At 38.7% G+C, this 26,866-nt stretch overlaps 1 protein-coding gene across 13 annotated transcripts; it reads right to left on the bottom strand.

Annotated features, from left to right (window-relative positions):
- Window positions 1-293: 293 nt before the first annotated feature.
- Window positions 294-26,700, bottom strand: SSX2IP (SSX family member 2 interacting protein). 13 transcript variants are annotated; one of them, XM_055725035.1, is made up of 17 exons: window positions 26,198-26,300; window positions 25,753-25,874; window positions 24,470-24,573; window positions 20,670-20,770; window positions 17,240-17,373; window positions 16,338-16,504; window positions 15,875-16,075; window positions 14,121-14,231; window positions 12,805-12,940; window positions 11,546-11,621; window positions 11,300-11,471; window positions 8,052-8,199; window positions 6,447-6,583; window positions 5,853-6,026; window positions 3,513-3,624; window positions 1,400-1,499; window positions 294-1,180 (listed from the first exon to the last, which is right to left on the bottom strand). In XM_055725035.1, the coding sequence occupies exons 5-17, from the start codon at window positions 17,280-17,282 to the stop codon at window positions 1,099-1,101; spliced, it is 1,659 nt and encodes a 552-aa protein (XP_055581010.1). In that variant the 5' UTR covers window positions 17,283-17,373; window positions 20,670-20,770; window positions 24,470-24,573; window positions 25,753-25,874; window positions 26,198-26,300; the 3' UTR covers window positions 294-1,098. The 13 variants fall into 13 exon arrangements, with proteins under 13 accessions (XP_055581010.1, XP_055581017.1, XP_055581018.1 ...); XM_055725042.1 differs by lacking the exon at window positions 26,198-26,300 and having other exon boundaries at window positions 5,853-6,023; window positions 25,753-26,001; XM_055725043.1 differs by lacking the exon at window positions 26,198-26,300 and having other exon boundaries at window positions 3,573-3,624; window positions 25,753-25,999.
- Between the last annotated feature and the right edge of the window lie 166 nt (window positions 26,701-26,866).

The following is a 26,866-nucleotide window of genomic DNA, read 5'->3' as shown; positions in this document are numbered from 1 at the left end:
ATGCATTTGCAGATGCATGAAAACCCAACAAGAGACAAGGTAGATTTCTGATGGACAAGAGCAGCATGCACCGAGTCAGGTGAAGGAGACTTTGAAACATATCTTACCTCTACCTGGCTATTTTTATTATAAACACAAACAGATTTCCCAAAGGCTACATCAAAAGATATTTGGAGTCAATTAAAAAGGAAAAGTTAACAAAATACAAAACCAGCATCAGATGTATTGACATAGCATACAGCCCTACAACAATGATAGCTTAAAAGTTTAGCACACACAACACAGAACCAGGGTTTCTTAGAATAGAATTACACATTTATTTATCACATTTGAAATAATTTAGTTCCTGACTGAACCATTGAAAGTTCTAATGCATCTGTAAACTGAGTGTCACTATAAAACAATTTTAAATGCCATGTAAAATATTATGTATGCACATGTTTCATTTAATGGTTTCCCAGCATAACCACTTTGCCTATTTACAAATATATAAAGATTTTGCACTTTAAGTCATCTGAAATATCAAAGAGGTATTTTCAAATCACACAATAAATATAGAACCTGTTTTGTTAAAAATCTACAGTATACTGTACATTCAAGTTGAGGCAAAAAAAGATTTAATGCCAGTTACATTTGAGACAAATGAATGTTTACAATAATTAAACAATTTCTAAAAGTGCTCTATCTCTGCCTGTGATGAAAGGTAACATTAGGATCCAATATCTCATTGCAGTCAAAGTTTCAGACCATTGCTTCATTCACAGAATCAGAGCTTCTGTAACTAGAAAAAATATCAAAGCTTGTATATATTTCTAAGTTGTCTTCTTTCAAGGGTTGCAAGAAAGAGGCAAAAAATGGTCTAAAAAATAAAAGCCATGTGCACGCACATACACACACACGCCACGATTCAGATCACCACATAATCCTCTAGAAGAATGATCAAACTCACAGCATTCTGTTTCACTTTAGAATAATTTATGAACAAATCTCTAACAAAAAACCCAGCAGGCAACCCTAGGGAGTCTAAGGCAGTTGTTCTATGTGCAAGCTTCTACATAGCAGAGTGCCAACTCCAGAGTCTTCCCACGACTTTGTGCATTACTCAGCTTCTTCTTTGTCGCTTTCCACCCACTGATTTGGCTTGCTATCTGCAGCAGGTTTTTTTGATGCAGCACTGGAACTGGGAAAAAGAGAATGTTACAAAGCAATAAATTGTGCTTCAGATAAATAGCATAAAACCAGTACTGTGTGTCTAATATTGTTCTGCTAGATATCAATCATAAGCCTTAGATTAGGCTTTTTAAGTTATCATAACTTAGTCTCTGTACTCTATATAGTTTACCACTATAGAAATAACTATCTGCAACATCATTTCTGATACTTGTTATATGTAACATACCGAGATGTCTGGCAAGGTTCTGCTGAAACAGGACCACTCAACATACAGTGAGGTTTTCTTTGAGATGTAGATTTCACTAACCTATTGTCTTGGTCAGAACCTGAGAGAGACACACATCATCAGTTAAGCTACAGTACAGCTGAAAAAATTTGAGGGACTTGCTTCTATTTATCTTCTGCTTTAAAAAAAATGCCCCAAACATTTTATGGCATGTCTATAATAAATCATCTTATTGTTGTAGATCTGTGGTAACATTTTATAAATACACTTACTACTACTGAATGAAGTAATGGTTAAAATTATGATTCTAAATTTGAAAGTGAAGTATCTACATCCACAAGCACTGCTGCAAGTAGTCATGTTGAAGTCAAGTTTAGAGTCACTCAAATGTAAAGTATTTGCTTTACAATTATTAAAGCTTTTTATTCCTTTAGTAGAAACTCCTCCAGCATGCATATACAGTAATTAACATCAACATGAAACATACAACCTTGTCAGAGTACAGGAAAAAATGAAAAGCAGTAAGTTAGATGCCTTAGCATTTATATGAACTTAACCACCACTGAAATCAATGGAAAGACATGGCCAAACTTGGCAGGGCCAGATCAACCCCCACTAACTATTCCTCACATGTAGATTTCAAAGCTTTCATATGAAGTGGAAAAAAAACCAAACATAGAATGATTGTGTTGTACAGTATTCATCCTCGCACTACAGAATTAAAAGATTTTGGACAAGTGTCATGAAAAAGGAAAATTTAACCTTAAGATAATTCTAACGGTAACCTGTAGATTAATATCCAAGTTGAGTATGATCCTCAGTGTGGCAGACATTTGTTTTTATTGCTATTATCCAGTAGCTTAATATTAGGATATGTAAGATAGAAGAATGCCATTTAGAAGAGAAAATAATGGCTTTAAATACATCCAGAAACACTTGAATTTGGAAAAAGGCAATTACAAATCAAAAGCTTAGGTGAACAGTGAATGTTAAACCGATCTCAGGTTGCTCACAGATCACTAGATCAAGTCATTCTTCATGAGCAACAGCCAAACAATCTAAGTTCTGTTCCTAAAAATAAAGGTCTTCCTATTGTGGAAGAACATTTAATTTCTTACTTACAGAAGCACTACAGGAATTGCACAGAAGTGAAACAAGCAGAACCCAGAACATGAGGCAGGCTACTTTATCTAAACAAGAATACAAATTCAAGCTATCTTTACTTGCCAGGTGTTTCACACATTTATCTTTAAATGTTGGCTGCCACAACAAGAGTCTATTTAACAGAGATTGCTGTTAGTTTTTCCTCCCTTATCCCTTCCCCCCTCCCCTAGAAAGTATTGAAGACTCAGTGGTAAAGACCAAAACACTGCACATGCATATTCAGGCATGAGGGGATGAGAAATAAAAGTTCCAACTGGAAGGGGGGGGGGTGGGTGGTGGAATTGTAGAGGGAAGTAAAAAAATACTTTCATTAAAAACAATGTTCTAAAATACATCATACAGCCATAGTTTTGTTATCTTTTCTGAAGAAATTCTTCCTTTATGAAGATTTGAATTTTAAAATTCAATTGCATATTGCTCAAATGTTTTCATTATGCTCTTTTCACTATTTCTTTTTCCAAATTATTTTTTTAACTTAATATGTATGTGTACACCTGTTTAATATTACCTCATCTCAAATAACTAATGCTGCCATCTCCACATTATTATGTTCTTGTTTCCAAAACTTGTTTCTAATCTAGACAGGTCTCCATAGGTCATGATTTCCTTAACTCCCTTGGCAATTAATATGCTCACATTTAATTTACTTCAGTAATTCTAGAAGTTCCCTGTTCTTAACAGCTGTGCTGTCAGGTACCCAACATTGACCAGATCACTTAATATAAATGGATTACATCATTTATTGTGAGGGAGGGAGTTATCACTATCCCCTTCTTTTAACAAGAAATCTTGAACCATCAGTTACCCTGACAGATAGAGACATACAGATATATGATAAAATTTCTCTTGCAAAGATTTGGAGGTTTAAAAGGGTTTTTTTTCTTATTTGCATCTTCTAACTGAAAGGGAGGGGAAACATGTAAGAACATAATTTGAACCAAATACTTGCTTCCTAGGAAGGCACTTGGAGTTGTCACGTTTTCAGAGTGCTTGTAATCAGTAGACATACTTAAGAACTGTTGCTTCAGCCACGCTCCTCTATCTTCTTCAAATGCCTTTCTCTAGGAAAGGAAATGACAGTTTACACTTACGACCACAGGAACAAGCTTAGTCCACATTAAAGTGATGCTATTCTAAGAACGCAGAAGTTGTAACGTGTCCACATAATTAAGGACAGCCAGAAGTTTAACACAAGATTACAGTCATGTGAGCAAGCTTTGGATGCAACAAGGATTAGCTAAGGAGGTTATTTATTCACAAGCCAAACATCATGGTTTGTTTCACAGAGGTCTGACTAATCTTCTCATTTTACTGTTCTCCAGTCTAGTGACACAGTGTCTTATCACTGCCTCCTAAACTCCCCTTCCCCCCTCAGTGTAGCACCACCTCTTGGAGGCAGCTCCCATTTCTGGGTGGCTGCCAGTAAGGATTACTGCTTAAACCTCAATCCTGAGCCTTCTCTGAAAAGTGATGTTGAAAATAGCACTGATTACTTCCTTCTGAAACTGGGGCAGAAAGGAAAGGGTTGCTTCATTTTCCTATCACTCTGAGCACAGATGATGAAAATAATGGCTGAAAGACAACCTCCAAAATATCCAACGGCTCTGTGGAACCAACCTACTTCACCTCCAAAACCCATCAATGAAGCAGGACACCCCCATCACAAAGTTATTTCTACCGTGTCAGTAGAAAATAGAGCAAGCTGAACTCCAATGCCCAGTTTCAAACACATCTACAAAGCTTGCAGCATTGCTTCTCTTTTCATACTTAAGCATTTTAACAAGCAGAAGCATGGATAGTTATGCTTATGCTGCAATGTAGTCCTATACATTTCTGGACGAACAATTATCACTTATCACTCAAGACTTTCAAAGCTGAATTCCAGGTCCAACATGATATTCACAAATTCATTAAAACACAAATAAAGTTAAATGAAAAGTTGAAGACCGCTTATCTGTATGTAGTAGTCTGAGTCAGTATTTGTCACCATGTGAACTACTGCCGTGACAGTATCTCAAGTAAAATCCGAAGTATTTTATGTTCTTTACAATAAGTTTTACAACATAAGAATAAAAAAAAACTTGTCTTGAGTCAGACAAGTTGTCCATCTAGCTCAGTATTCTGTCTTCAACAGTGGCCACAAGAGATGCTATTTATGAGATCGCATAAACCTGGCCACTTTCTGCAGTGCATTCCCTCAGATGTTCCAGCCCCAAAAGCCTTTTGATTAGGTATGTTGGAAGGCACACTTGTCCCCTGCTTTTAGTATCACATCTGTAGATGTGTTGTCCATGAGCTTCGGCAATTGTTTTTTTAACCTGCTGGGATTGATGGCCTTCACAATCTCCTGTGGCAGCAAAATCCAGATGTCAACTCCCTGATACATAAAGTAAGTCTAAACCATACCCAGCAAAGGCGGTAATTTCAAGCACTCTCCGTGAGCTCCCTCTAGTCTTAATCTAGAGAGATTTAGTGAACAGCAGTACTGCTTTCATCTGACCAATTGAGTCCACAGTTTTATAAATTTTAAATCACATCCCACTCCAACTTTCTGCTCCACATGTCAAAGCAAGCAGTTCTGTGAATAATAAATCTAAAGTCCATTTCTTTTTTAATTCAATGGCTTTTTTCCTGCCATATATACTACTATAGTTCCACAACAACATCATGACCGCCTTTCCCTGCAAAACTTGTAAACTCCTTCACGTTCTAAGCCCTAACTGTTGCTAGACCAAAGGACACAGATGATAGAACTCAGACACATCTACTCTGACTGCCTTCCAGTATGTGTGCTTACTGGCCACCTTTACTGTAAGAACAGAACAGATAATGACCCTAAGGGAAAGGCAGCAATTACTTTGATTTCTGCAACAGTCACTGGTTTTCATGAAAGCTTAGGAATTAAGTACCTTTAATAATGCAACCCAGCAATGAAGTCTGACTGAAATTTGCATAGGTCTTGCTTTTGTGGGAAGCCAAACTTAAGCAACATCTAATAAAGGATTTAGTGAAAAAATGGACTGATTTTTGGAAGTACTTAAATATTTAAAAAGCTAAAACAAGAAATCAGCCATTCCAGATGTGGCTACTGTATTTTCCAACACACACAAACCCCTTTTTTAAATGGTAACAATGATCTGCAATGACCAAAGGTAAATTCTCTGCAGTATGGGAATAGTCTTCCTCTATAGATGTTGGCAAACAGATATTGTTTGTCAGCTGCACTTCAGTGTGTACAACTACTTAACAATTGTAACTCATCTTTCATAGGAGTTCCCTTTCCTGATACCTCAAGTCCTAATCTAATAGCAGCTTCTGTGAAACTTCTTCGTTCTTTCTCAAAATTCTTTTTTTGTTCTCGAAATAGTCTCCATTCTTCCTGAAGACGCTCTCTTTCTTCCAACAAATAGCAGTCCTGTAGTAACAGAGTGGTGTCATCGTCACATGGAGACATAAGCTGCTGCTGCACATGTAAAGCAACAAAAGACACAAACATTAATTTGGGATGGTTAAGAGATGCAGTATTTCCACAGGTTCAGTTTTATTAGAACAATTATTCTATATGTTTAATATGGAAACCATGTAGTAAGTATCAAGTTGGTGGCTGGTGGGGGCAGAGTTTCACATGGCAAGCAAGTGTCCCTGTTCAGGCAGCTGACCTCTACCTTCCTCACCTTTTTTTAATCCCCCAAAATTATTCCTACCAGGATTACAAGTTCATTGAATTACTAAACAACCCACCAGCACACCTGTACTCACAACAACAATTAAGATATTTAAACAGCATTATCAAAGAATGTAGGAAGGCTCAGAGGTGAGAAGCTTGGCACAACAAAACACAAAAAAAGCTTAGATTCAGTTGAGAAAAAATAAAGCCTGCTACCTGTAAGAGCTGTTGCTGAGTTTTGATCATTTCTTTACATTGCTGAATCTCTAACTCCAGCTTTTCAGTTTCCAGCTCGTGGTCTTCCCTTGAAATGACATCTTTTTCATCCAAAGCGCCTGAATGTACACGTGACACTAAGGAGGGGAGGAAAAGGAAAAAGCCTACTTAAACAAAAAAGTTCCTCACATCAGGGACTCACCACTACAGTGAAAGGTTTCCATCCATATTTGTTTCATCCTGACAGAGACATACACAATGGATTGAAAAGCACTTAATTAGACATGAGATCCAGAATTGGTGCTATGCATGTAATTACGCACAAAACCCAGTTCAGAAAAAATAGCAATGAAAACATAGCTGTTTCACATTCCTCAAGGTAAATCAAGCATCTGTGCTGCAGTAATTATCACACAAACCCCCCTACTTGTTTAAGCTGTATTTAAAAGAAAAAAATAAAACTGAAGACTTTTCACTGACATGCTGTTAACCTATTCTTCTGAGCCCATTTTTGAAGGGCTTGTGTGTTCATAAATATATGACAGTAACTATATTTGTCACAGATATAAAAAGAAATCTCTTCCTTTGAGTCCTGCGAAGGACAAACAGAGCTAGCAAACATTGTGTGCATATTTCCATCCCAGTAAGGGAATGAATTAGAGAGGAATAAAGTGTATTTTGTGTAATTACATACTGCTTTATTTAATTCCACGCATAGCTATCACAGTGATTAATAAGACAAGTTTTTATCCCCTGATGCCGTTTCTTGAACATTAATTGAATCCTAAAGGACTAGACTATGGCCATCTCTAACTCCAAAGCCCAAAAAGGTGGCTCCAAGAAAACAGCAAATACTTGGAACATTTTTCCTGATTTTGCAACTGGTTTTTTTTCAGTTAGTTACATCAAATCAAGCAATACTCAGAACTAGTGTTCTTAAAAATCTTTTCTATGGTATAAACATTCTCATAGACCGTCTGCTCTTTTATTTGCAATTGCATGTGTGACCTCCTCAGTCTTATTCTTGACTGCAAATATCCTTGTGGTAGCAAGAACATTTGCTTGCATGGGAAGATAATACTAGGAAAGAATTTTATGTATTTTTAGCCATCTTTTAATGCTGTTTAACAGCTGGAAATGAGAACAGCCCAGCACCATACCATCAGCCAGTTCACTTCAGAATGCCACAAGCAGCCTCAGAGGTATGGATGGGGCAAGCCTAGATGCTTGAAAGGGATTTACATATTTTGCATCTGATTACCTCAGATCATTACAACTGCATTACTTGAACATCCTAAAAAGGTGGTGAAATGCAACAAACATTAGAGGCATATACTTTCAAAAGAAAAATTATTTCTTCAGAAAGTTGCTGTTTACTGTGTCAAGTTATAATCATGTCCTTTTCCCATGATATCAGGCTTGATATGCCATTTCTTCCTTAACTACCTACAATTAAAACTCACACAGGAAAATGCCCTTTCTGAAAAAGTCTACCAGGTCACAATTCCTTTTAGCTTCAATGGTCAGTAAAGTAAGTCTTAAGAGGGCAATACCAAATGGCATCAGTAGCATTTTATATGTACATGTAATCCAGTTAAACATCACCTTGGTTATCCAGCTTTTCAACATGATTTTTCAGCATTCTCCATTGTTTTCTAATGCTGTTGGTAAGCTGCTCTCTGACAGTTTCACAGGACAGTTCCCACATATTCTCTTTTAACTCTCCAATATCTTCCTCCAGATCTGACAGCACCTGTTGAAGCAGAAACAAGCAGCTCCAAATCACTCCACCACTCCAAATACACACATTTATTTAAATATTTACATGGCTTTAATATACTGAAGAGAAGAAAAATGCTTATGTACAGTAAAGATTTTTCCATCCAGGGAAATCTGACTGTCAGGGAGTTCAGTTCCCTGACAGCATCATGTTGAAGAGACAGAAGTGACCTGTTACACTCTCTCTGTGGTGGGTTTTGAGGGCTATCAACTAGCAAGACCGACTCACACATCTTCAAGCTAGATAAGTTCAGACTGCTGACCTCCACTGTCAAACTTAAGTGGTAGCTGTCCATAAACCCACTACACGGCACCAACAGGATGTAAGACAAAGATTTTCTCCTGTTGAGCATTGATTTGTCCCCGCTTTTTTTCCTCCCTGATAAAGACACCCACACTCACAACACATTGAAGGTTGAGTGGAACTAGCACCTCCCTCTCCCCCTTGCATTTTACACTACAGTTCAAATATCAAACCCAAAAGCCATCTTGACTAGCTAAGATGCAAGTCTAAATGATAGAAGACTAGGCCAAGACAGTTTAGCAGATTTAAACTGACAAGCCATAGCTGTTTGAATACCTGGCATGAACACTTCACTTCTCAAGCATCTAAACCATTCTATATAATCCCCTTTATTTACAAGTAGATAAGATAAATAGGATGGGAAGTATAAAATCAAGAACTTCAAAGGCAAGTAAATCACTTACACATGGATCACAGGAGATCTTGAGGAGAAAAACAAATATAGAGAACAAGCCCGGGTTTTTTGGGTTGGGGTTTTTGTGGTTGGTCAGCTTAAGAGTTATGTCAGTTCACAAAAAACATCTTATTCCTTTACTTATATTTATATATGCTAATGCAATGAAAGCCCAGTCTGGAGTAGGCCTCTGGATAGTACTGTATTATGACAGTCTGGCTGGTTTCATGGCTGTTATTTTGTAATGGGAAGGAAAATAATAAATGGTATGTATACATCACTAGCTGCCAACCTCCATATTGATTCTTAGAAGGAAACACATACTTTGAATTCACATTTCTAAGTAGAAATGCAGTGTTTGGGTGTTTTTTTATTCTACAAGGGATTCAGTAAGAATTCACGCTTCAGGCCAAAATGTTAAAAGGGCCACAAACAAGCATGAACTATCGGATGCAATGTTTTAGATATTCACAAAGCAAACTAGTACTGCTAAACAAAACTAATCCATGTAAAACTTATGTTGTGGGACAGACTAAGTTTTAAATACATAATTTCTGCAAAACCACAATTTTTGTCAGTATTCTTCCTTTTTATATTTGACAAATGTGGAAAAAACCGAGCAGTATACCTATAATGATAAAAAAACTGTCCCCAGTTTTATAGTGCCATGAAATTGATTTTTTAGATTAAATGGAAGAACATCCAGAAAAAAACAAACCACCAAAAACCCCCACACCCCTGCTGAAATAACTGAAGACTTGCATCTAATAAGTGCTTCTATTATTATTCTGCTAATAGAAATTACTGTGTAGTAATTAGTTGCTCTGCTTAATTGGTACTATTACAAGAGAACCAAACAGAAGTTTCAGTACAGGCTTTTAATATTTTTTTTATTAGTCTATTAATGCTACAACAGTTAAATACTTGTCTAATCACCCAAGAACAGTGTATTTCAGAGCACCAGGTCCCAGTTTTTCCTCAAGTTCGTTTAAATGTTTACAAAGAGCCCATTCCCACAGCTGAATTTTCACCAATGTACTGAAGTTTGTGCCAAGCCCTCCTGGCCTCATTGGAATCCTAAAAGCAGAAGGACCACTTATTTTCTAGTATAAATTATACCCAACACCCATGACTGAAGATCACTTCTTATTGCTGAACTGGAGTAATAATTAGATCTACCGATTATCTGCATGATGAACTTTTGAGGTAAAGATTAACACATTGCACATTACTGACTACTTCACCAAATACATATGAGAGTCACTCTGTGTGGTATAGGGGGCAGGTCATCCAGTGACATTGAGAAAAGTTTATTCACATCTTACAAAGAATTGGCCAGAAAGCCTAGAGCTTTTCTTCACAGCACATTCTGGGGCTTGACAAATGCACCTGAGATTGCTCAGAAATAAAGGACATAGTACAGCACTTGAGCAGGACAGCGGACCTTCTGAAATGGCAAGTACTAGATTCCACCGAATTGGCACACTCTGGAAGACTCCATCTACACATATTCTTATGTACCAACCTGTACCATTTACTGTAATAAAAATGTTTCATACTTTGTTCTGTGGACTACCCATATTGTCTTAATAGCCTATTACTACTACGCCATCAATCTTGAATAATCCCTGGAATCTAGCCTTTATGCACATTTTTCTGTATTTCAACTTTCTTACGCCCAGGGACACTTTTTTCTCCCATTGCTAAGCAAAAGCTCAGCAAACTTTTTAGGTTACTCCCCACTTCACTCCGATATCAAAACAGAGCTGCAACTCTAGCTGGGAATCATCATAATAAACAAACTCTGATAAACAGTGAATGTGCAGTCTACTGTTCCATGAAAATAAAATAGCCTGTGTAAACAAAGAAATATTTTAAATGTGGAATCAGACACCCACAAACCATTTTACTTTTGAAATCAAACTTCTTCCTGGAACATACCAGCAGCTCTGTAAAAGGAATTAAGAGCTACTCTATGCCACATACTATAGGAGCACAGCTTAATTATATTTTCTCCACCCTCACAGACTCTATAGAAAGCCCAATTTATTTGCATAAGCACCTTGAAAACAAGCATCAACACCTTTGGATTTTGTCTGCCTTCCCTATTAACTGCATCATTATGTGAAGTTACAAGTGTAGCTAATGCATTTTAAATTAATTCAAAGTATACTTTCAAGCTTTCCATTAACTGACTGGGAAGAATACACTGGGTATTGTTCAGACAGTAGAACATTTAAACATGGAGGAATTTCAAGCACAGCACAGGATGTGCAATCCACTGCAAGTCTCAAAAGTTTACTTTTTTAAAATTATCAGATTACTCCAGCACTATACTGAACTACCATTCAGATTTAATTTTAACTGAATACTTACTGGCCCATCTTCAGACCTTTCTTTAGGTTTCTGTTTCTGTGGTGGGAGAAGTGAAATAATCTCTTTCTTCATCTGCTGAAGAACTTTTTTCAGCTCAGCATTTTCCATCAAAAGCTGTTTTTGGCGTTGTTCATAATCACTTAATAGAACTTTGTACATCTCCTCTTCATTTCTGGAAGAGGAAGTCTTAGAGTAACAACATAACAGGTGTAATATATGCTTCAATTAATGTTCTGAGACAACTACCTGGCATCTGTCTTATCAGTCCTCCATGCACTTCTCTTCCCATCAGCTCTACCAACATAATTTAGAACTTCCATAGCTACAAACAAAAAGGATATTTCAAAGCGTGAAACGACATGCAAACATATGAATATTTAGATGACACTGCATTTAAATATTTGTATTTACACGTAACTATTGTCAAGAGACCACATTACCCAAGTATCTCCCTCAGTCTTCAGACCCATATGAAACCACATTTCTCTGCTCAAAGTAAGAATAAGATAGTCAAAGAAAGAAAATAATTTGTATTTGGAAACTCAGAGGGATTTATTCTCACCCTATCTTTTTTTTTTTTTTAATACATTTCTTAATGACACCACCATCCCTATTTCAACCTTTACATCGCTGTTGTGTCAACTCTAACCTCTCTTCTGGCAATAATGCCAGTTTTATCTCCAGTTTAGATTAAGCAGCTTCCTGATGCTTCACAAGCACTATGCACTACATGCTGGCAAACAGCTGAGGGTTTTGGCAGTGGCAAGAGGGATAAAAGAGGAAGAGCAGGACTCACCTTCCACTGGAGATAAACAATATAAATACTCTAAGGTCAGATAGGTGAACCAAAAGGAGCAGATATTTTTGTTTACTTAACACTGATACTTGTTTCCAGCAACACACCACAAAAAGCTGTACTTTAAACAGCACTCATGAATGTCTTGTGCCTCCCAAAAATTGTGTTCAACATATGAGTACTCATATGATAAAGGCAATTTCTTCCTCATTTTTACATAGCACTAGATACTATGTCTACCTTGTGTTACTTCTCTACAATTTCTCATCCCTTGTTAACACAAATAGTCTACAGTATCTCAAAGAAAGAGCTTATGCAGTGTTCCTTCCTGACTGCAGCTGGGGGGCATAATAGTGTTTATGCCACTACCCAAAGTCATACGATGGTAGCAGCAGCCAGAAAGTAGAGGAGTGACAGCTCTACCTTAGGAATAGATTCTGAATAATTCTCTCTAGTAAAAGAAAAAAAAAATCATTTACTAGAGATACTAATTTCTTTGTGCTTGGAGAACAATCTTATGGAAAACAATATAAAAGTTTTAGCCTTACACAGTCAGCTGACATGAAATACTACATCTTACATAACACACTAAGATCTGAAAAAAAAAATCTACAGCAGGGCCATATTAAAGATGGCCAGAACCAGGATTTAAGCATTTTTAACATATAGAATACACCACTCTTCTACAGTAAAATTCAGAGCAACTTACTTATCTTTTTGTCCTTTTTGTTCATGACTAATTGATGTAAACGTTCCTTTAATTTGTTATACTCTCTCTCTTTCCTCTTCATATCATGATTGTACTGTGTAGCTCTACTTGAAATTATGTTCTGTAGCTTCTGTACCTAAAAGCAACCCCACAAAAACCATGCTTCTTCAACAAACATACACACAAATCTTTTCAGAAAGCCAAAAAACGTGAAGCAAAATGACACTTCTATTAAACTGTACTTTTGGTGAAAGGAAGTGACAAGAGAAATTGGGAGAAGTCTCCCAGTCTGTGGGGATTTAGTTTCTTCTCTGAAGAAACCAACATCATAAGCAACATGTAACACTAGCTCCTCTGAACTCATGTTCTGGTAATTCACATTACCTTGTTCAATAAAGGTATTTGAAGGAGGTTGAGAAAGATATCTTTTTTGCTTTCAATTACTAATGTTCAGGATGCACTTTAATTCTAAAGTATGCTTGTTAGGTTTACACTAAAAAAACCACTCTTTTGGACAGCAGGATGCTGGAAGACAGATTATTCCGTTTGGCCTAAAAGAACATTAAAACTTACCATAAAGCACATACTTGGCCTGTACTATCAATACCTGGGGTTGTTTTTAAGGTTAAACTGACGATTCAAAAAACCTAACAAACATACAGTACATTCAATATTTCAAGCTGGAACTTTAGGATGCTCACCATATAGGGATAGTGCCGTGATAAACATATTCATAAAGTTGTCTATGAACACAAGAACACTCACAGAAACTTAGGAGTTATGTAACATACAGTGTTGGGGAAGGCACACACTGGAAACAAAACCCAAATTGAACAGTGTCTTGGATTTCAAAGTGTTTTCTGATCTTCGTTCTTCCAAGACTCCCAAGTTTAATGAGACTGTGCTTTTGGGCTGAGTTTCCCCTTACCTACCTTCTTTTGGGTCTTTTGCTCCCCTCTACAGTATAAACAAAAGAGAAAGTTCCTATATGCCAACATTTGAGGAATTAACTGAATCCTATTGCTCCCTCCCATTTTTTGGTATTTTAAAATATTCGGAGATAACGCTATGCTCAAAAGTACAGAAAGCCTCAGAAAGCTGCACATGTGCATTTCTGCAGTACTCTCTAGTACTGTTATAACTTGGACCCATCCCTTACAGAACCTATTTGTCCATATATAACATTTCAGTTTCACTGCGGTGAAAGACATTTACCAACAAGAAAGCATCTTAAGTGAATAATTGCAAGACTTCTTACAAAAAACATAGATTGAATATCTGTGTGATGACTTGTGTTAATGTACACAACAACTCACTTCATCCTTTTCATTTTTAAGTAACTGGTGCAAATTTCGGTTCTTGCTTTGCAGTTGTCTGTCTCTTTCCTGAAGTCCAACTATTTCCCTTTTAGATGATTCCAGCTGTTCCTAGAAAGAGTGTTGATAATTCAGTATCATTAAGAATTAATAGCAAAGGATGAAAAAAAAAACCAAAACCCAGCAACAACAAACCAAACCACCAGACCACCCAAACCAAACTACTAAGCCACCTCACTTGAGGTAAGTTCGCCTATGTATTTAATCTGATGTTTGGGGGATGATCTTGCATTCTCAACGACAAGTTAATTCTATTTTCTTGAGCAAGAAATATGATTCTACAGTACAGGAAACAAATATTTGGCTTGCTATTTAACAGATGTTATCCTATGCAGTTGTTACTTTTTCAGTAAGTCAGGATTCTGTAAGTATATCTATACTGTGAGAATGAGGTATATACTAAGCAAACTGTATGAATTTGGGACTACAGTTTCACTGGAATGTTTGTTAGATAATGAAGGGAACAATTAAAAGAGATATGCAGACTGCGACCATACCAAAGCAAACAGGATATTTAATGTATACATTAATGTAATACAATATTAGGCAGGTGATCTCATTCTAACAAGTTGTGCAAAACTAGCCTTTTAGAAATATTTTCACAAACAGAGCCAAACACTACATACAAACTCTTTTTCTTCACATGCAGAAAGCTACAAGTATGCAGAGATATTTAAGCAACAAGAACTAAGCAAACCACATCGAAATATAGGTAACACATTAGTGGAAGGCAAGAGGATTACTGCATGGTATCTGAAAGAATGTACACTATAAACCTTACAAGCTAAATTAAATACCCTGGGATTGAAGTAGTACTAAAAAGTTTTCTACCACCACCCCCCCCTCACTTTAAAGCCATTTGTCTAGGCAAAGTAATTGGGGTGTTCTGGAACTAATATTTAATGTTTGCATAAAAATGAATGCAATATCAGCGGGAGTACTATTATTTTCATCATCTACAGCAGTATTTGTCAAGGAGATAGTGCTGACCAACGCTAGCAAAGAGCAAGCCTAAAAGGCCCCAAATCACACACTGAATTTTTTTCTTGACAGAAAGGCAGAGACACTAATATGACTGCACATACAGGTACCCATGAAGTAGCATAGACTGAACTTCCAATGTATCAGCTACTCCAGTGATTGACTTTGTGATAAAATGAAGCTTATAACTTCAGGTTTGACACTAGCTTCTGAGCAAGAAGACTTTGTCATCAGCTATCCAAGGAATACAACAAAAAAAAGGAAAAAGCTACATATACAAAGAAAGACCGATAACCCCCCTGTAACACACACTAGAAATACTACCTACACTTTTACTGGTTACAATTACATTGTGAATTTATCTTTTAGAGCTGGACATATCGTTTTAAGTGATACTGAAGGATATGAACTGAAGCATTTAACATTTTTACCCACAGCATGCATTAACACTTCCAATCCAAACAGTCTTCGCTTCCTTGATTGACAAGGCCATAATTCTAAATAAATTTTCAGTTCTCATTAACTCATATTTTGTTGACTTTAAGGAATTTTCAACTGGAAAAAAAAAAGACTTCAAAATATACCCCAAAATACACATAAACAACTGCAGATTAGTACTGGGGAGAAAGGCAAAACCAGTCACTGTTAAGAATGTACAGTATCTGTTAAACATAAGTGCTGCATAATATCGGTGGATTTATCTCGTTTTCTACCTTTAGTTTAGTATAGCAGTTCTGTAAGTGATCCATATCACTACCCAGTTTCAGATGCTGCATTTCTACTTCTTCCTGAGCTCGAAGGTTCTTGTGCTGCAGTACAAGCAATTCATTCATGCAATTTATGATAGATATTAAATTTAATTCTTTTCCTTTGGACTCGGCATAAATAGAAGGAAAGCCCAATGTTGTCAATTCCTGGTAAAAGACAAGGTGGGATGGAAATAAATAACTGGATCAATCTCTCACAGTTCTCCAAAAGAGAGAAACAATATCTGGTGAAATCCTGGGGGGGGGGGGGGGGCGGGAAGGGGAAAGAGGGAGAATAATCCTACTCCCCACCAACTTTGACTTCTAAGCATTGAGAAAGAAGCCTTCTTAATCCAGTGAATCTTTACTACCACAACTGATTTAATGTCCCCTTCACACAACCTCCAATAAACAAGAAAATTTGGCTTACCCTATTGAGATAGGATATACTCTGTTCAATATTCTCTTCTGTGCAGAAGGCACTATAAAAGCTGTGCATGCTTTTAGATGAAGGCAGTGGCAAGCATAGCACTTGTGAGTTCATGCTTGGGCAAGATATCTTTTTTTCTGAGGTATATTGAAAAATATTTTTGCTATCTAAAAGTTAAAAACATCAAGAAACAAGTCAGAGCTAGTACTTTAGGACACATCACATACCAAAAAAATCAAATCCCTATTACATTATTACTTACAGAAGTTTACAATCCTAGCACTTAATGTCATTCTAGGTGAAATTCTAAGCAATTCACAATAAAAAGATGATAAGCTTCCACTGAAGATTTAAAGACTCTATAACATTAAGGTATTATATCTTTCAAATTTTACTCATCTGCCAAGAAAACACTGGCCAAACTTTCTACCCAATTGGCTTGCTACAACAGGAATTTTTTTTTTTTTACACAAGTACACAAACTATGTATTTGGCGAGAATTTTTGTAGAATGTGTAATATCCTTACTCATATTAAGTATACTGTAATTTACTCTTCCACTAGACAGAATTAGGCAAGATATTTACTCCTTTAATAAACTTGTAAAAAATAAGGCAAAATAATACAGAACAAGTAAAGAAACCCCCTGAAAGATATCCTAAAAGATGCAATTTAAAAAAGCATGACTGAAAAGACTTGGATCCTTTATATATATGTGAAAAGACAGTATTTTACAGTAGCATTTCTGTAATCACTCAATCTAAAAAAGCACTTTAAGTACTACCTATTACTTAACATTCTGCTTAACTACTCAAGTGTCATGCACAGAAGTCCAATCTCTCTTTAGCAGCTATTACTGGAAAAATTAACAAATCCACTAAATTACAAATATTACCAGCTTACCTGATGACAGCACTGGCACAGTAATAGTCTTCCAATCTCCCATAGCAACAAAGACAGGCAGGGTACCTGAGCAACTGGTTCAGCAGTGAAGTATTTAGTATAATTGCTGGCAACGTATGTTACGTAGGCATCTCCTAAAATAGGAAGAGCATTTTAGATTAACAATAGCGGCTAATACAGCTAAAAGATTAAAGCAGTCATAGGAGAGCAACTATTGGACTTAAGCCACATGAAATTCTTCTACTTCTTTACACAGTATTTGGAACACAGTAAGCACAGCAAATATTACTCTGTAAAAATAATGCATCTGTCTATATTCAGTTAACCTTAAACTTAACTAAGTCTTGTAAACCATTAACTAAAGCTAAAATGCCATGCACACATGAAAATAATGAAGACTCACACTGCAGATAACATACATTAGAGAAAACAGCAAGCCAAATATTAAGTATTTTCCTGCCATATGACCAGGAAGCAATTTTGTTAAGGTAAACATATGTGAAGTTTTAACATGAATCTGAGTGGGATTATTAAAAAGAAGGATAAAAAAAGGCTGTAGAGGAGGTATATTGGCAGAGAGAGGACAAAGGAACTTCTGAATGTTTAACTATTTAAGTTTAACTTATACCTTTAGCTATAGTACCTTTCCCTGGCAAGTTGCTTGCTTTACAGAATTTCTAAGATTGTTGAAGAAAGCAAACAGCAGAAGCTTTACCCCACACAGCCACCCAGTACAGCACCAGCCCTCTAGAAACCAAAGGAAAGTCACACACTCATAAGAAAGAAGAAACTGTCCCCTCACCCTATCTCTACCACACAGTAAGAAGGCACATAATAGCATTAGAGTTACCACACTGCTGGAAACTTAAAATCCAGCTTGGATGTTTAAGATTCAGACAGTGCAACCCATCAGCCATCATTTGAACAATGATACTTCAGGGAAACAAACTTTCCTCCTGACAGGAAAGGCGGCCCCCTTTTTTCAATTAACACCTTGGAACAAAACCTCAAGTCAGTTTTAGATGGACTCCGTAGACTTGTAGAGCACAGGGATGTTTTCCCCTAACCCCTGGTTAATATCCCAGTAAACACACTCTGGGCAAGCAACTTCTAAATTTCTGACACTAAACTCCTGTATTTTTATCACTATAGAGAAAACTGTCATTTGTGGGGAAACAAAGAAGAGCCAGGAAAAGCGTGCTGTGTTATCCGTAAGGTCTCTTAAAGATTCTTACTGTCTGTGTTCTCAGTAGCATTTCAACACAGAACACTGTGTCCAAAGTAACACCAAGTTTTTAAAGTATCATACTGGTACACAGCCATGTCACAGAATGCTCAGCACTAGAAAATAAAATATCCACCTGGATGAATATTTCTCCAGGTTCATAAATTTGAAAAAAGGAAAACAGTTATTCCTCAGATAACTTGAGGGCCCTACAACTGAGATAACGTATCAGAAAGTACATGTAAGGCATCAAGTCTAGTGGCTGTTCTTGTTTAAGAAATGGGTTTTCCTGCTTCCTCTTAGCCCATATTCATTTATGCATATTTTACTGCTCACCCCCAATAAAGCCAACATGTCCACAAACAAATAGGGTGAAGGTTCAGATTCTAAAGACAAGAAATGACTTCATAGTAGAAATCTGCAAGGCAATTTTTTCCACCCATCCAAAATAACTGTGCTTTTAAAAATGGAATTCAAAGTCAAGACTAAGGATTAAGAGGACACACTTCTTACATGTTAATTTGTTGGATCTATCAGATAGAGAAATCTGCAAACATAAGGAAATAAGGCAGCAAATTAAGCTACAAGTATATTCTCATTAATGGCATTGCAATCTTGCATTCTAGTAAGGTATTTCAAAAGATATTTAAGAAACTCAAGACACACAAATTCCATTAAGGACTGTTGGAAAGTCCACAAAAATACTACTCTTATTTCAGATATGTCATTACTTTCAAATAAACTGGCTTTTGTTCTCTAAGAGGCTGCACACCCATTAAGAGATCTGATCACCCAAATTCCCTCAATTTATCGTATTACCAACCCACAGGTCTCTCTACACTGACAATACTATTCTGACACAGTATCTATCATCCCAAACAACGCTGGGCTAGAAGCAGGAATAGCACTAGTACAGGTGTGGGGATGCAATGATTCTCTAAATCTGAGCCCTGCAAGCCACATGCAGATGCTTTATCAAGACTACTCTCTAATGACATGCTGTTTCTAGTACACCAACAAGACACAAAGAAAATTAACACAAACCCAGGCTCCAAAGGATGTCTAGTGAAGACGGAAAAAGCAAGAACGTATAGGCAGTCCAATAAAATCCAGATGATGCAACTATATTCTTACATTAATCTACCTTGAAGGCTTTAGAGACTTTGTCTTAAATCGACCACTTGCAGTACACTGCATGCTGTTTAATACATCAGATTAAAAACCTCCCTCAGCAATTTCAAGGTTTGGAAAGCAGCAAACCCAAAAAAACTTTCTTCAACTGTTAAACCACTAACCCAAAATATCTTATTTTGTTATGGGTCAAACAAGTGCAGTAGCTTTGAAGCAGTAATAATTTCAGAAAGTGGTCAGTATTTTATATTTGAACCATCTTTATATACTGTATTGAGAATTAAAATCAGATGGGCAGAACAAGACAATCCCATGTCAGCTGCAAAAGGGAATGCTATAAGCCTTTAGTCCAAGATCATCTCATCAGTCCCACATGGCTTCTACTGCCAGTTCGGGACCTTAGCAGTGATTGCTAAAGCTACCTAGTGATTAAGACCCATCAGATCATTTCCTTCCCCGTCTAGGCAGTCCCTCTGGAGCAAAACAGCTCAATATAGCCTCACTAAGGTATGCAAGAACTAAAGATGAGCATTCCTGATGAAGACAGCATGGACGCAAAAAATAATTTGGATACACCATATTCAGAAGGGACTCTTCACCTTTAGTATACTACAACACTCGAACCACCGTAACACAGGAAACATTCACATAGGAGTTACACATTTTCCTCTTCTAAGCAGTAATTTGTGTAATTTCAGAAGAATAATAAAATACTACGTAAGATTGAGAAGTACTTTAAAGGATCACCCAGACTACCCTAGTTCACACAGAAAGGCTTTCACCAAACAAAAGCAGGGAGAAGGTTTTGTGGGGTTTTGGTTGGGTTTTTTCTTCCCTCCTCCTTAAGCCCCAGCTGGGAAAACATGCCATACAGGAAAAAAAAAAAAAGTAATTCAAGTTCTACTGTTTCCCAGCATCCCATAGTAATGTCAAAAATCTGACTGACTGCAGGGTGGAGAGAGAAGAACCACTGAACAGCCAAAACTGCTCTACTTAATGATTTTTCCTTCTATGCCCATTCTCTGTACAGCAGGATTTGTTGCAGTTACCTCACCAACAGGTTTGATAACTTACCCCCAAAGAACTGTAACAACCCAATGCTTGCTAGATGTAATTCTGCTAGTTGGCAGTATCGCTTCCTATTCCAAGTGAGAAATTCCCAGAGCAGACAAGACCTAGGTGGATTGTCAAAAAATGAACCTTTGAGACCCAATTTCAAATGTGTGAACATAATGGCAGAGCCATCTCACTGCAAATAGAAATCTAAACCTCAAACAAAACAAAAAAACCCTAAGCTACTTGCATTAAAAATCACAGAGAGCTTGATTAATACCAAGGAAGCAGTAATCAAACTGCAGCATTCAAGTGCTTGCTGGAACAAGTGAAGTACAAAAAAACCCAATGAACTTTAAAAAAGCTGTCATGGTAATAACATACCATAATTTAATTCTTAGAAAGGCACCTGGGGAATTTTTTGACAAAAAGTCTACAGGAATAATTCCACCAACTCCTACATGATTCACTAACAAACACTTCTTTCTTTTCAAGAAAAAGTTTAGATGAAAAATCAAAAATAGTACATTTCACAAACCCAGAGAGCTGAAAGCAGCTATTCTTAAAATGACTGGTTTGTGTTTTGGGGGACAGGGGAGGGATTGACAATGAATGTGCTAAGATTCAAGACAGAAATCTGATTAAGTAAGCCTGAGCTTAGACCATATCATAACTCAAGCATGACAAGCAGTCTCAGCATGACAAGTTATCACAGACAAGGAAGACTATAAGTTGTACACAACACAGTATACTTAGAATTTCTAAATATCATGCTTAAACTTGAAAAGAAGTAGTTGTAACTGCATTTGTAAAACTCATTCTATCAGAAGAGAATCGCTTGTCAGAACACTGTGCTGTGATCATATTACACCATCTGGTCATCTCTAACCTACACAGGGTGTAACACAAATGGGAAATGCAGTATCTAGTAACCCAGAACTCCACCCCCCAAGCAGAGAAGATAGGGAAAAGCAGTTTTTGGAGAGGTAATTTCTACTTGCCCCAATACTGCAATGTCTTGGGAAAGCGTTTTTAAAAAGTATCAACCAGAAATTGTCAAATAAACATTCCTTCTCTGTATATTTCAAATAGTTTCAAAACCAGGTTGTGACACACGTGTGTTTCAACTTGTAAAACCGTAGGGGGGGGCGGCAGCGGGGAGGGCATAGTTAGCCTTTACTTGAAGGGTAGTATGATTCCTTCTAGTAAAATTATGTCCCAAAAGGAGCTGTGAATGTGCTTAGAGCCTTTACATTCATCTAGTAATCCACAGATGGCTTTATCCAGATAGACACAAAGACACAGACTATGCAAATTTAGGGTATACTCCAGCCATGACACTGTAGGTTTATGACATTATCAGGGATCTATTTGTAAAACATATACTTGTTTTAGTTCTTGTAATCACCACAAGAGTCCATGAATTCCCCCCCCCTAGAGTTTTGACACTTATTCTCTCTATACAGCTGTTTTAATAACATAGTTTACAGTTATCACTAATATGCATATGCTATCCAGTGATAACTGGAGAGCTGAAAGAATTTCTTTATCTAAAGATCTATTACAGTTTTAGTGACCTATATTTAATATCTCAAGAGCCATCATTAAAGTTACAATTGAAGCAGATCCCACATCTTTTCTCCCACATTTATAAGACTGGGGCACTTCAATTGTTATTCTATTAACTGCAACATGGGGGTGGTGAAATCCCTCTGCTTACCCACACTCTACAGGAACTTTAAGCAAAGTCAAATTTCCAGCTAAACATCTCAGTATTGTCAAAAGTAAGGTGAAAAGTCAATTCAAACCACTGATACCAGAGGAATTTTAACAGTGTGCTTAAGGGTAAATGTTGCAACTACGTATCCATGACATGGCCAAGCTGTACAACATTGTATTACTTAGTTTAACTACCAGTAGAACGCTGCACTGTATAGTTCAGCTACTAAGCAGCTAAGAACCTGTCTGAAACCAAGATACAAGCCCAAAGCACTGAAACAGGGCCAGAAGAAGAGGTCATGAAAAGGACGAGAAGAGAAGAGGATGAAGATGTCCCAAACCAGAGGGCCCTTGACCCATTAGACCACACATGCATAGCAAGAGTGTAAATATGTTAAGTAGTTCATGGAACCGTAATGAATATGCTAATAGTTTCTCAGAAATGTCATTAATATGTATAGATCAGCCATATAAAAATAAACAGTGAACAAAGTCGGTATGCACATTGGGCAGAACTTATCCCCCGCGCATCCAACACCAAAAATAAAGAATGCCTGCTTTCTAACACTCCAAACCAGGTATTAGAGAGTTTGGTCTCTTTTTTTTGGTATCACCACCCAGTGTGTGCATATTAAGTCTCTGCTTCATTATGAGCGTATCATACTCAAAATCCCAACTACCTTTTTCCTCTCCTTTTTACTTAAAAAGCAAATAAACTAAAAAAACCAACAGTTTTAAGAATATGCTTATTTTATCTCCTCAACATGTGTAGCCACACAAGAATATACTCTCACATCTGATAAAAATACAGCATTTGATGACTGTTCTGTCACAGTCTTTGCCTCAAACACTCAGGTTACAAGGAAAATAATCTGATCTACTACCTCAAGATTCAACTCTACCTTTTAAATACACAGATGACTGAAATTCTGTTAATGCAATCACTGCAAATTGAAACACATGGCAATGTTTAATCTGGCTCCCAAATTCCTACCCCATTTTGAACTAACACTGGATCTTCACATTAGCATCTTCCTATTACTAAACAATAGCACTATTTTTGTTAATATTCAAAATCGTATTCCACTGTTTGCATTCACAAACTACTTAATGCATGTAGCTGGAGCAGAACATTCTGCTACCAAACATCCCCACATCAGATACCCAAGAGGAAAACCTCAGGAACAGTCTTGTGCAGTTCCTTCTCCTTTTCCTGAGATCAGCTTTAGCCAAAATTTATAGCTTGGCTGTCTCTGCAAGGAGATGATTTTAAAGGAAAGAAAAAAGCAAAACCAGACTACAGCCCTACTAGATCCTGAGGCTGGTAGTATTTATTGGTTAGAGCCAGAACTAGTATTCCAGATCTCATAAGTGATGAGACTTACAAGCTTCAGTAGCATATAACCTGCAAGTTAAATCAGGCATGAAATGGAAGATGGTAACTAACTAATTTCTTTAGACTGCCAGGGAGTTCAAAGACTGTTCTCATGTAAATTCTAGGTTTCTAATGAGCAACACAGAAGTGTCACAGAGCAGAATTGGTAACTGCAAATAAACAGGACTCGTGAAGCTTCAGCATGCCTTCTGTGGAAGGAAGGAACACTAACAAGTCTGCCTTCGTGCTCTGGAAGAAGGAATGAGCTAACATACCTGGGCAAGACAGCATAACTGGATTTCCAGAAAAATTTTCACCATGTTACATACCAAAAGCTCTTAAGCTATGATGTCAGGGGATTTATTAATGACCAATTAAAGATGGGGAAGGGCAAAGTGTGGGAGTAAATTAAAGGGTGAGGAGAGGATATGAAAGTATATCATATGAAAGTCCTAAAGATACAAAACTTAGGGTCTCAATGGGTCTGTGCAGGCATCTCTGTTGTTCAATAAATTTAAAAACGTGATGAGTTAAGTGAGAAAGCCTGTGTATTCTACAGAGTTATTCAGAAAAATAAAACACCCAGATTGAATGGCAAGAACTGCAGAAAATTGTGTTTATGAACATGGAGTTTCAGCCACTGATTTTTGTCATCCATTTGCTTAGTATGAGGACAAACTAACACAACGGGAAAAAAAAAAAGAAAAGAGACAATTCTGCTACATACTTAAACCAACAGCCTCTAGTTAGGTATTATCATGCAGGAAGAGATCCCAGGGTCACTATGATTAGTCATCTGGAAATAACAGCTCACAGGCAGTTAACAGAACACTGGTGAGGAGGACAGAAGAGAGATCATCATGATGCCTCTATATGAACATTAAGCTTACGTATTACATATGTAATATTACATGCAGGTACAACCTTCTCTGTACACAAGGCATAACAGAGCTAAAAATGGTGCAAGAAGGTCAACCAACATTTTCATACAAGAAACTAATAAGCTACGACTTTTCAACTAGAAGAGGAAAGAGCTACATAAATAGGACAAACATACAGAAAGCAATTATTAATTGCTTCTTTTAACACAACAGTTATGCAGAATTAAATGAAACATTCAGCACAAAAGCTAGAAAATGAGAGCATTTTTTTCCCCCCATATAAAGCACAGCTAATTGTGGACTCACATCACCATGAGGTGCTGTGAACTCCAGCTATATAAACAGACTCCAATTAATTAAAAAACATCCATCAGCAACTGTTTAAATTTAAAGAGAGATACAACCTCTGCTCAGAAATCCTTCAGCTCCAGACCGCAGTATACTGGAAGGATACACAGATAGAAGCACTGCTGTACAACCAACCTGCACTCAGGATCTTTCCCTTTGCATCTGCTGCCAGCCACTTTCAGAGACAAAATACTGACCTCAATGAGCCTAGTATTACCCTCTCCTACGCTCTCTCCAGCCCAAATGATAACTGACCATAGTACCACAGCTTCCCCCCCCCCCCCCAAAAAAAAACCCAAAAAAACAACCAACCACAAAACAAAAAACATGAAACAAAAATAACGTCTTCCCACCTGAATGCTTATAATCTGAGATTTCCATTAGTGGTATCTTAGGTCTCCTTGCCAAGTTCACTACGTAAATTTTCCTAATACATTCACGTTTTACTTCGCATGCCTCCTATTTTAAGTCATTGCCCCGAAATTCCTACCATACCTCTGGAGCATATGGAGCCCCGTGTAACTGTTTCATTGACAGCACAGAAAGCAGCAGCGTGTTCCACATAAATAGGGGGTGCAGCACATACTACAAAGTGATCTCACACTACGATTTGCTCTTCAAATTGAAATAGGCTTTGCTGCAAATTAAAAATATTTTTAAACAAAATAAAAACAAAACCAAAATCCTTCATGGAACCTGTACTCCACATCACGTGAAACTACTGGCAAAACCCGAGCGGCCACCAATTCGCAGACTCGGTAGGAAGCTTCACGGCTCTCACCTCTTCGAGCACCCACCGCTTGTAGCTTCAGAGATCAACAAGCCGCCGGGCCTTCCCGCGGGAGGGCCGGCCCAGCCCCGCCGCCCGCCCCGCTCTCCCCGTCCCTGCGGATCAGCCGGAGCCTGGCCGGGAATAGCACATGTCAAACCCGCGCCGCCGCCGCGGCCAGCCAGGCCGGCCCCCGCACGCAGCCCGCCGCGGCCCGGGCGCCCCCGGGCGAGCCCCGAGCGCTGCCGCGCTCCCCTCAGCCGCCCCGCTGCGGGCCGCCCCCGGCGCGGCCCCGGTACCTCAGCGCTGCGGCGCGCTCCCGCTCCCCGCGCGGCCCGCCCCCTCGCCAACGGCCGCCGAGCGCCCGTTACCCGCCGCGCCTCACAGGCGGGACGCGGCCCCCGCGGGACCCCCCTCCCGCGCCGCCGGTGAGGGGAAGGAGGAGCCCCGGCACCACCTGCTGCCGGCGCGGCGGGAGAGAGGGGAGGCGGCTCCCGAGCGAGCTCAGCTCCGCTCCGCGCCCCGCAGCTGCCGCCACGCCGACCGCCGGCCGCGCCCCGCGGGGTTAACCCGCCCGGCGCCGCACACCCCCGCCCCGGCGCCGCTGCCATTGGCCGCGCAGTTGCTAGGAGACCTTCCACAGCGGCCTGCACCGCCCCGGCGGGCCGGGGCCCGCAGCCGCGCAGGTGCCGCGGCCGCGCTGTGTCGGCATCTGCTCCGCCGGTGAGGCAGGGCCCGGCCCGGGCGCGGTGGCTGGGCGCCTGGCACCTGTTGGCAGGTCCCGAGGGCGGGGGGGCAGGTGGCGGCGCAGGCCGCGCTGCTGCGGCGCCGGTGAGGGGCGGGGAGAGAGCGAGCTCCGTCTGGCTGGGGGAGCCCCCGCGGGGCCGGGCCCGCCGCCGCCGCGCCGCACGTACGCTGGGAGCTGTGCCTCCTTACCTAATGCTCGGCCCAGAACGTCAGCGCCTTTCACGGAGGACAGCGTTCACAAGTTTTTAAAAAGATCCGTCATTAAATACCAGCCCTTACGTTTGACTGCGCGTTGCTACTTTGATTTTTCCTCCCCGCAGGCAATTTCTGCGGCTGTACGCAAAAGCACGAGAAGTCCTCTGCGTCACGTTATTCCGCT

The sequence above is a fragment of the Falco cherrug genome, chromosome 12 (genome assembly GCF_023634085.1).
Source record: "Falco cherrug isolate bFalChe1 chromosome 12, bFalChe1.pri, whole genome shotgun sequence".
In the NCBI taxonomy this organism is placed as follows: Eukaryota; Metazoa; Chordata; class Aves; order Falconiformes; family Falconidae; genus Falco; species Falco cherrug.
This window is presented reverse-complemented; position numbering and strand designations above follow the sequence as displayed.

Coding starts and splice junctions, on each gene's coding strand:
- SSX2IP (XM_027814443.2), bottom strand. CDS start 17,282: ATGGGAGATTGGAAGACTATTACTGTGCCAGTGCTGTCATCAG. Junction 8,200..11,299: donor AAAGGTCTGAAGATGGGCCA/GTAAGTATTCAG, acceptor CTGCTTCAACAG/GTGCTGTCAGATCTGGAGGA. Junction 6,027..6,446: donor CTCAGCAACAGCTCTTACAG/GTAGCAGGCTTT, acceptor TTACATGTGCAG/CAGCAGCTTATGTCTCCATG.